Source organism: Channa argus, chromosome 14 (genome assembly GCF_033026475.1).
Source record: "Channa argus isolate prfri chromosome 14, Channa argus male v1.0, whole genome shotgun sequence".
NCBI lineage: Eukaryota > Metazoa > Chordata > Actinopteri > Anabantiformes > Channidae > Channa > Channa argus.
This window is the reverse complement of record NC_090210.1, coordinates 14,497,097-14,507,645: the sequence shown is the minus strand read 5'-3', so window position 1 is coordinate 14,507,645 and position 10,549 is coordinate 14,497,097. Positions and strand designations below refer to the sequence as shown.

General features: G+C 39.9%; 1 protein-coding gene across 1 annotated transcript; it reads left to right on the top strand.

Moving 5' to 3' along the window:
• The first annotated feature begins 1,066 nt into the window (after positions 1–1,066).
• On the top strand, positions 1,067–8,369 carry olfml2bb (olfactomedin-like 2Bb). Its single transcript, XM_067475471.1, has 9 exons — positions 1,067–1,711; positions 2,528–2,800; positions 2,901–3,008; positions 3,938–4,090; positions 4,218–4,407; positions 4,498–4,959; positions 5,213–5,389; positions 5,664–5,860; positions 6,444–8,369. The coding sequence occupies exons 1-9, from the start codon at positions 1,463–1,465 to the stop codon at positions 6,831–6,833; spliced, it is 2,199 nt and encodes a 732-aa protein (XP_067331572.1). The 5' UTR covers positions 1,067–1,462; the 3' UTR covers positions 6,834–8,369.
• Positions 8,370–10,549: the final 2,180 nt, after the last annotated feature.

The following is a 10,549-nucleotide window of genomic DNA, read 5'->3' as shown; positions in this document are numbered from 1 at the left end:
AACTGAGATGTTTATAAAGCTTTTCATATACATTTACTGTCCAAACTAAAACCACAGGAAGCAACTTTTAAATTAGTGAAGTCATGTTCCAAAGTGTCCCACTGGATTTGAGACATAAATTCCTGTTGTAGCTCTCCTCACTTTTTTCTGTTAATACTGAGCATTTATTAAATAAGGACTTTTCCTGTTTTTGGACTATAGTTTTCTGGTTTAGTAATTTGAGTAAGTAATTTGAGTAATTTGCGATGGCATATGACAAACCAGCAGTGGACTTCTGCATTTAAGGGGTGTTAAGTCAATACAATAGATGCTGAGGAGGCCTATGACCAAAATCATATGACCTAACTCATGTGACATCACGTGGAAGGGTGTGGCCAATATCAAACAGGAAGTTGACCCCAAAAAGTAAATGTTGTGAGAAATAATATGCTTAAGCCTGATTTTAATATAAAGCTATAAATTCTGACTGACCACTATATTGCTGATATAAATGATATACAAACATATGTGTGTGTGTATGTGTGTTCTTTGGAAATTATGTTTTTATTTTTAAATTAGGACATTTTCTTTGGTACTTTGGGACAGCATCTCTCAGGTATTTTGGGATGATGACCAGTACTTAAAAGAGGACTTAACATTAATAATATCAAAACGCTACAGGGATGTAATTGCCAGCAAACTTGTAAGTAAATAGTTAAGTCCTTTGGACAACGACACACCCAGCTGATACCAATCCCCCAAATTGTGCATATTAGCCTGAGGTCTGAAAATTTCAAACAATGTAAATGAAAATAATGCAAATAATTTAAGTCAATCAAGGAGCAATTTAGCCTAAAGAATAAGATGTAATTCTCCAAAATGTGATAAATTAAATATTTTTGAAAACACTGGATTCTTGAACCACTTTAACACCTTAGTCAAATGTTGTCATAATAGTCCATTGCTGCTATTACATACACGTGTCCAGGGTTAAGAAAAACAAGAAACTTGTTTTCATATTTATATATTTTTTATTTTCTATTTCTGACCCCTGCCATAAACCCTCTGTTTCACACAGTGTCCGCCCTCCCCTGTCCGGGACGTGCGCTCGGCCCCGGTGTTCGAAGCAGGCCCGGAGCAGTTCACTTCTCACAGCGGAGCAACACGAGTCACCGGCGACACGTCACGAGGTGCCGGCTTTCACTTTTTCTCTGTTTTACTTTTCCCTTACCAGTCTATTTTATTCCGTGTTTTCCACTGTAAAGCTGGACCAGTTTTCCCTCAACGTATAGGACCTGATAATGCGCTTGGAAGACCATTGGACTGTGGTTATTAAGTCTTTGGAAGGACAATCAGTTTGATGTATGTGGGTGTTTGGACAGACTGGATGTGCCACAGCACTGTGCGCCCCAACTACCTGATAATTACCTGAGAATAGTTGGTTTACCGAGTGCTGCGCCTTCTCCTGTATTTGCTTGGAGAGATGTGGCACCAATTTTCCCTGCTGATTTTATGTTGTGCTGTAAGTGGACTCGATGCTCTGCAGGCGCACAGAAGCGCGGACCCCTCGCAGGAGAAGATGCTGCTGTCCGAAGCAGCTGATCCGGGTAAACCGGACAAGGATGCTGCCTCTGCGGACAAAGTGGAGGACAGTGTGCAGAGAGGAGCGCAGCAGCCCACCGCTGAGCCTCTGGAGGATGAGATGGACAACCAAGAGAACATAATCAGCCAGGTGGGTGGAATGTGCTCCTTAATCACAAAAGCAAACTCCTTCTTCATTACAAGAAACACACTAAGCCCCATTGTTTTATTTAGAATAAAACTATGTAGCCTGTATACATGGTCTTCCAGCTCTGCAGGATCCCTTTTGATCTCAGGTTCCCAGTGTTCCATCACATCTTAGAAGCTAGTTACTAAAAGTTTCCATCCACTCCATCAGGGTAAAAACCATAGCACTTGTGCCATTTGAGCATTTTTTATTTTTTATTTTTTGGTTTGTTTTTAACTGTAAACCCTAGTCTCTCATTTCAAATGTTAAACAGAGAATAAGTCACTGCATTATTTTGCAAACAAAGATTTCTGCAGTTTTTACTTTTAACTAAATATCCAAAAACCGAAACTGCACAGTTTGTCACTGGAGCTTATATGACGTGGTAAATCAGATCCAGAGCTGTGTGTGTGTTTGTTTGTGTATGTGTGTGTGTGTGTGTGGTAACAGTTTGCATTCATCTGGCGGTTGGTTATGTAATATCCTTCAAAATGTTCCTGCTCCAAACCAGAAAGTGCATGTTTGTAAATGCCTGTAGCTATCTTCTTCTGAGTCGGCTCACCGCTGCTGCAGCCTGCGAAGCATCACACATGCTGCCACTGCTTTGAGCTCCCCTTCATGTGGTTAGGGTTAGGGTACTATAGTATCCCTGTGATACAGTATAGACCTTTATAGATCAGTTATACTTTGATTGCCCTATATAAAGTTTTCTTTCCATTTGAGTAGCCTAAGCTAAACAATGGACAGACAAAGACAATATCAATGTTGTCCCCCTTACAGTTGCTGGGGGATTACGACAAAGTAAAGACCGTGTCATCGGGGTCCGACTGTCTGTGTCGCTGTATTGTTCGACCAATCAAACGTTCTGACTGCAGCCATATCCAAAACAACCACCCAGCAACGTCACCTCAGGATTTTTACACCGTGGAGACAATTACAAAAGGAACCGACTGCAAGAAGTGTGTGTGCATGGCTCCACCGTCAGCTGTCAACCCATGCGAAGGAGAGTACAGATTTAAGAAGCTACAGGAGGCCAGCAAGGATGACATTAAGGTAGAAACACATACTGTGAGGAAGCTGATTCATATTGACTAATTTCTTTCTCTGTCTCTAATCTTTGCCTTCATCATAATTAATCATCTTTTGTTACAAGCTGGCAACTATTATGGACTTGCTGGAGGGCTCTCTGTATGGGATGGACTTGTTGAAGCTCCACTCTGTCACCACCAAGCTGCTGACCAGGGTGGACAACATGGAAAAAGTGGGGACACACACACACACACACACACACACAGACACACACACACATGCATACAGTATACCCATTAAGGCTGTTATTTTTGTCCTTCTGCCTTGTCCCATAAATAAAATGATAGAAGAACTTATTTTTCTATTTTCAAAGACTGATCTTAATAACTTCTGCTCACAAAAATTTGTATTGTTTTGGTTGCTCTACATTCCAATACAAGTCAGGGTTATTGGCAAATAATAGTAAATCCTTCAATTTGTGTCTTTACTGTTTCAGTAGTGACAAAGGTATAAAATAATCATTAAGGTCTGCTCTCTCTAATTAAAAATACCACTGTCAATAAAATGTCAATAGTCAGCATGATATCAGTCAACAGAGTAAATATTAATATAAGTAATGATGAGATATAACATAGCTAAACGTCAATTTGCCATGCCCATCTCCGTAACTGCTTGCCAGTCAAAACACAATCTACTGTGTTGCATAAAGTGTAAGTGTTGACCTGGTTATGGTCTGTGCCTGCCACAAAGCCGCTCTACTCTTGAAATGTATTTAGCTAGATAGTTTAATGAGGAGCTGCTGTCGAAAGTTTTTTTTTGTTTTACATTAGCTGTAATATTGTCAAAAGGTTTTTAAAACCTCCTCCAAAAGAGGGGTTAGAAGCTAATTTGTGGGTCTCGGCACAGAAATGTTATTGGTGATTGGTAACTTGAACAGCATGTAATGTTGTTAGTGATGCCGTTACACCAAGGCTGCATTTTGCATGAATCCTAAAACTTCCCACTGAAAGATGATGTTTGTTATGTTTGATGGTGTCCTTCTCCTGTTACTGTAGATCAATCCAACCGATTTATTTCCTCATGTAATTTGTTGGTGACAGAATGGTTCGACGATCATAAGACACATATTCAACCTCATGTCCTTGTGTCTGTGCCCTTCAGGCCTTCACCCGCAATCTTACAGAGAGGGCAAGAGAAAAGGAAAGATCAAAAGAAAAGGAGAGAGAGAAGAAGGTCCAGCAGAAAAAAAAGAAAGTGAATGATTCGGAGCGAGCAGGACAGAAAAGTGGAGCACCCGCCCTCGCCAACAAACAGGTATTAACTGTCTTATAATGCATGTCAAACAGATGAGAAGCACAGACACTCTCCAATTTTTGTTCTCTCACATCAAAAGCCATAGATTCTTTGTTAATTTGACAGAGTTTTGTTTGTACTTTTGCAGAAAAATGATGACAGTCAGATGAAGAATCAACAGCAAGACGGTCTGGAACAACAGCGCCAGCCAACCAGAAATAAAACAGGAACACAGAAACCAATCAAAGAGAAAAACAGCATGGTCATCCGAGGCGTGACCTTTTACATGGCAGAGACAGAGAACTATAAGGAGGATGAGAGAGGGAGAGGAAAGAATGGCAAGTCTCATGGACTTTGATGCTGATTTCAAATTACAGTTTTAAACGTATGAAACTGTCATCTCTTATTTTATTTTCCTTCTTCGACAGCTTCCCTAAAAGCAGATACTTCTTTGGACTTGGTGATTTCTGATGAGTTCTCACCTACACCAACTTTCCCCACCCAAAATCTAACACCTTCAGCCACTAGATCAGACAATAGTGTGTCAAGGAGATTGAGCAGACCTGCAACCACTAAGCGACCAACAGCTCCCCCCACTACCACTCAACATATCATAACTACAACCAAATCAGCTCCCACGACCATGACACCGACAGCTGAATCAACCACTGCAACAACTCCAAAACCAACAACTACATCCCAACAAACTATGACTGCTAAAACTAATGCTCAGCCTACAACTCCTGTCGCTCAGCATACCACTAAGGCTTCAGTTGTACAGGCTTCACCTGTAGATGCTTCTCCCATACCTGCATCTCAGCCAAAACCCAGAAGTCGACTCAGCTGGACGGAGAGCCCCGCTGACCAACCAAAGACCACCAAAAAACCTGGTAAAGCTACATACAATACAAGTCTTGTCTCAATTTAAAGGGCTTATCCTTCGAAAGTTGAATTTGAACAACAGTTGCACTAGTTGCACTTTAAAGGCTACGGCCCCTGTACTGGGACATAGCTACAGTTTATCAGTTTATCCATTAGTGACTGCATGTATTTTACAATTTTTATATTTAAAATAGGACCAAAATGCTAATAACAATATAGAGGTTCAGTCCAAAGACCCACCCTCCATTTTTGTTCTTGCAGCAGTGTGTAAGGACACAGTAGCCAGCATCTCCGAACCAGTCCAGCACAACTCCTATGGTCTGAGTGATGGAGCCTGGATGAGAGATGCACGCGGCCATGGCAATGTCATTTACCTTACAAATGGTCACTATGGCAACAACCTTTTAGAGTTCCGAGACATGGACACCTTCAAATCAGGTATGGGTGGTGTGCGTGTGTGTGTGTAGAAGGGGGTAAACCCATTATTCATTTCCATTCAGGCTAATTTAGTAAAAGCAATAGTAAATTAGACTGAAGAATAAAAGTCTTTGCGATAGCAGACATATTAGAGAAATTTTAGAGAAACCTAGAAAAAAATTACTAGAAACCAGTTCTATTAATAACAGATGGATGAATCAGAGCTTGACATACAGTGATGGTCATGTACTGCTACTGTTTATACACTATGTGTTTCTTTGTTCTTCCTGATCAGGTCAAGCCAGTAATTCCTACAAGCTTCCCTACAGCTTCACAGGAACAGGCCACGTTGTGTTTAATGGTGCTTTTTACTACAACCGTGCATTCAGCAGGGACGTCATCAGATACGATCTGAGACACAGATATGTAGCTGCCTGGACCACGCTGCATGATGCTTTACTGGAGGAGCAAGCTCAAAGGACCCAAACTGAAGTAAGAGCAATGAGTGGTGTGGTAAAAATGACAAGGGCTGCACATAAGATGAAGAAATGCATCAAAAAAATCTTCAAAACTGATTAAAAGCAAAACTGAAACAGAATAATATGTATATAATATGTAAAATACAACATGCTTCTAAGAAATATGTGCAAATCTACAGTAGTTGTAGTAGTAGTAACCACTAGTAGAATATTGTAGTACCTGTTGCATTTAAACATGCAACATGTAAAAGACAAAAAATGTGTAAACCAGAAATACCATCATAGTTTAGTTACAATGCAGTTCTATAATGATCCAAATATTCCATAATGTAGTAAAGTAGTAGTGATAGTGATAGTAGTGATAGAACAGTAGATATAAGTGTTAGTAGATTGTATTTCTAATACTGGTAGCTCCAATAGTAGTAATATCTGCTGTAGTGGTAGCAGTAGCACCAGTAGGACTAGTGGCACCATTATTAGTGGTTGTAGTATTGCCTTCAGTAGTAATACAGTAGCACGGCAAGTACAGTAGTAGTAGAGGTAGTACAGATTAAATAAAGTCTTGTTGTTTCAGTGTGAATTGGATGTGGTTCCAGGTGGAGATTGCTGTTGATGAGTCCGGCCTGTGGCTGCTCTACCCTGCTCTGGACACAGAGGGCTTCCACCAGGAAGTAATCCTGCTCACACACCTACGTGCCCGTGACCTTCAACCTGTACGCAGTTTTCGCACAGGTCTTCGACGTGGTCACTATGGAAACACGTTCTTGGTTTGTGGTGTGCTGTATGCCGTGAACAGTATGGAGCATCGCTATGCCAACGTGACATATGCCTTTGATACACACACATTCACACACACCGTGCCAAGCCTGGCTTTCACGAACATGCACGCACACACCTCCCAGCTGGCTTACTGCCCACTGGACAAAAAACTGTATGCATGGGACAATGGACATCAGATGATGTATGATGTCATCTTTGCTTATTAGAATAATAGATGGACAAAATGATGGTTAGAATGATGGACAGGCAGAGGTCAAAACTAGGGGTGTCCAGATGAAATATTTTTTAACTTTCATATTAGGTCCAGACTGATTCTTATACAAACCTACCAGTAAACTGTCATAACAGCGTTTCTGTCATATCTTATTTTTCAGGAACTACTCAATCCAAATATTGGGGGTCCTGGTTCATATTCAATTAAGTGTATAATGTCAAATTATTGATATGAATAAAAAAATAACTTGGAAAATAAGACCTCTACAATTGACATGATGAGATCCTCTAGAGCAAAGGTGTAAAACTGCAGAAACACTGTTCACTGCTCCTGTGATCAGTGTTATTGAGTGAAGCATCTTTCCTCACAACCAATCTTTGGTTCAGTACAAACACTGGCTACAGACACTTCTACAAGCAAGTTTGCCACGGAATTAATGTTTTGGACAGCTGAAACTCCCACACTACTAGTTTTAACTAGTGAATGCTGTGTCAGCACTGGTTATAAGTGAGGAAGCTGTTACCTGAACATGGCCACATTATCTTTTGCACATACACACTAAGGAACAGATATTTGACCAGTAACTGTGGTAAATTTATATAGTGTTGATTTCAGCTGCAGCTCGGCCACACACACACGCACGTGTTCTAGACACAACAAATTTGCATTTCAATAATTTGTTCAGCGTGAAAACAAAGTACAGTGTACAGTTTTGGGTTTACTGCCCTCCAAAATTCATGTTCTGAATTCTGAATGGAAGTTAAAGCTACACTATGTAGCAAAGTCAGCGTTACTGATTTTAGCTGCCCGAGGACAAACACATCCTATAAATCTGTCTCAGTAAACTTTCTACATCAGGGTTATTAGCTTAAGCTTTAGAACTACAAATGCACTTCAATCAGGGGTGAGCATGGGCACCATTCCTTACACAGCCTTAATAGATCCTGGCCAGCATGACATTGAAAGCATCAGGTGCTGTTAATGTTCTGCTTCAAATGAACCATCACACGTAAACTAAAGGTGTAAAAAGTGCCTCAACTTCCACCTTAGATTTTTTAAAGAAGTTCCACACTGCAAAGTGAAGTTAGAAACGATGTGATAGGTTGCATTGTGGGATATGGAGGAGAGGTTCTAATAGGTGTCTGTGATGATGCTAAGTACAAAAATATGTCATTGTTGTGTCTAATGTGTTTACTTCAGTTCACTTCATCGTTTAAGTGTTGCACCAACCTTCAGTTTAAAACCTATATCAACGTGCAGTTAATTAGCAGCCTCTTGACTCATATGGGGAAAATCTTTACTGCATATCTTTATAATGTGTGTCTGCTTAAAGTGTTGTCTATTAACGATTACTGCTGTGCAATATTGTTCTACCCATTAGTCCAGGTGGGAATGTAACCTCTAACCCACTGTTAGTGCTTCTTTTACCACTCAATCATTTAACACTATTTTCAAACTAACACATGCTCCACACTGTTTTACTTAGACAAGGTTCCTTTAAGCTGCCCTACTACAGAATTGTCTTTGTTTTTTTTTTGTTTTTTTTTTTTTGTTGTTGTTAATTTATAATAAAATGTTTCAAAAAAGGAAAAAAGTGGACAATTTCTGTCCTTTTCCTTTTCTCTTTCTTTTTTTTTCATCTCACTCCACGGTGCCTGTCCAGCCTTCTGTCAACATTCCTGGGGTTGATTTAGTTTTCCTGGAAGCAGCGGAGCCATTGGAAGGATCCCAAGGTGGGAAAAAAAGGCCCAGCTAGATGCTGGTTAACCTGACTGGAAATGCTCAGACGACAGAGCAGACCTTCTACATGTTAAAGAATCTCATATATATTGAAATTAGGCCAAGGGTCAGTGTTTGCTAAGACTGCATCACAAAGAGCTGTTTTATTTCACTCTAAAACAACAGTAAAAACAGTAACACATTCACCAATACAACAAAGCAGGGGAGGACATAGGATGTTAATGTCCCTGCTTCATGGACTATCTTCATGTTGCTGCTGGATCTGACCCAAAATGTTCCAGCCTAAGTGACCACCAAGCAGGATACAGAAGAAAGAAGCCTTTTGAGATTCTCATCAACTGTACACTCAGATAGACTCACTGAGCAGTATGAATGTACGTGTGTGTTCTCTACTGCTGGCAATCCTTAAACCACTTCATCTAAATCTCTGAAAGCGTGGAGACCACACACACACATGCACACACAAAAAAATACATGTTAAGGATCCTGTCCAATCTGTGTAAGTGTACTGAGCAGAATGTTTGCTTTAAAGCACTCACACAGGCACACACACACACAGGCATATTGTATAATGTCTGGTTTACAGAAAGCAGTGATATCTGCACACACTTTTCTGGCTGCCACTGAGTTCTGGTCATGGAGATCACAGCCTTAAGTCATTCTGTAAAAGTCCCATGCAGAGGTCAATTTGAATGTGGAGGCACAAGTGAAAGTATGAAAGGAAGTAACAGAAAAGCCACTAAAGAAGTAGGTGAAAAAGGGAGGAAGGGTAAAAAAAACAACAAAATGGTCGGTGGAAATAAAGCCTCCCTAGAGAAAAGGAAATGAGGGTTAAGAAGAGAAGGAAAAGAGAGAATTGGGAGAAAAATTCAAGTCAGAATTCACAGGAATGAAGAACCACTCAACACCTTTATGAAGTTCAATGTGAATCAAAAGGTAAAATGTTCATTCATATTTGGTACTAAGCTAATAAGCTGATAAAGGTTATAAGGTGATAAGGTTGGAGACATTTTTAAAAGAATAATATTAAAATGTGTTAGTTCTTTCAGCTTGCTTCATATAGTTCTAAATTGGGTGAGTACATATATTAAGACATGCTGCTCCTATTAATGAAGCTTAGCCTTTTTTAACTTTTTTAAACCATGTTGTCATGATCCCTCAGATAAAAACAGAACAATCTCACTGATAACACTATTGTTGTTTTGTTGGTGACCCTGTAGACCCTCCATGCACCAAGTATGAGCATATTTTCTTCATCTCTTCTTAATGAATGCTGTCTTCCATATATTAAAACTTTAATCTGATTCTAGCTGAAAAATTATGATGAAATCATCAGGAGGCGTTTCTTTCTTTCTGATGATGTCATCTTGTTGCTCAGTTGATAGAGGTTGTTTTCTTAGTCAATCTGCTCCTCCACAACTTCTTCAGATGACATCATCCAAACTCAATGTAGTCACTCACTATACCTAACTGTTTTAGAGACTAGGAGAAGTTGAGTAAAGCTCAACTTTAGTTTCAAAAAGAAACCGAAGCAGAGCAGGTTTTAGACCTGATGAGAGGTTGGATCTCTGATAGTTACCATATGTGTTCAACATGTTACAGTTTGTAATGTATGTTACCAGGTCAGAAAAACATGACTTGTAAAAACAGATTTCCAACATTGTTGGTGTGTCTGCAGGTGGTGGACGAGGCAAAAAAAATGTCATATAAATTAACATACTCAACACACCACACTCTAGAGCCTAGCGGTTGCTGTAGCATCACAAAGAGACATGGCTCTCTCTGTTCTTATTGCAACAACACAGACAACTCAGTTTCCGTTGTTATTTATTGCTTTGTCTGAATAAACTTCTCTGTGCCTCTCTCCTCCTGTTCACTGTGGTGTTGGAACCAATTTCAGGTCAGGAAACAGTGGGAGCACTATACTATAATTATAATCAGTGATTAGAGGTGCTCCAACTGGTCCCT

Bases quoted from the DNA above. Each gene is read 5' to 3' on its own strand.
- olfml2bb (XM_067475471.1), top strand. From the start codon at position 1,463: ATGTGGCACCAATTTTCCCTGCTGATTTTATGTTGTGCTGTAAGTGGA. The intron at 1,712-2,527 runs GTGGGTGGAATG...TCCCCCTTACAG, and splicing joins AAGAGAACATAATCAGCCAG to TTGCTGGGGGATTACGACAA. The intron at 2,801-2,900 runs GTAGAAACACAT...TTTTGTTACAAG, and splicing joins CCAGCAAGGATGACATTAAG to CTGGCAACTATTATGGACTT.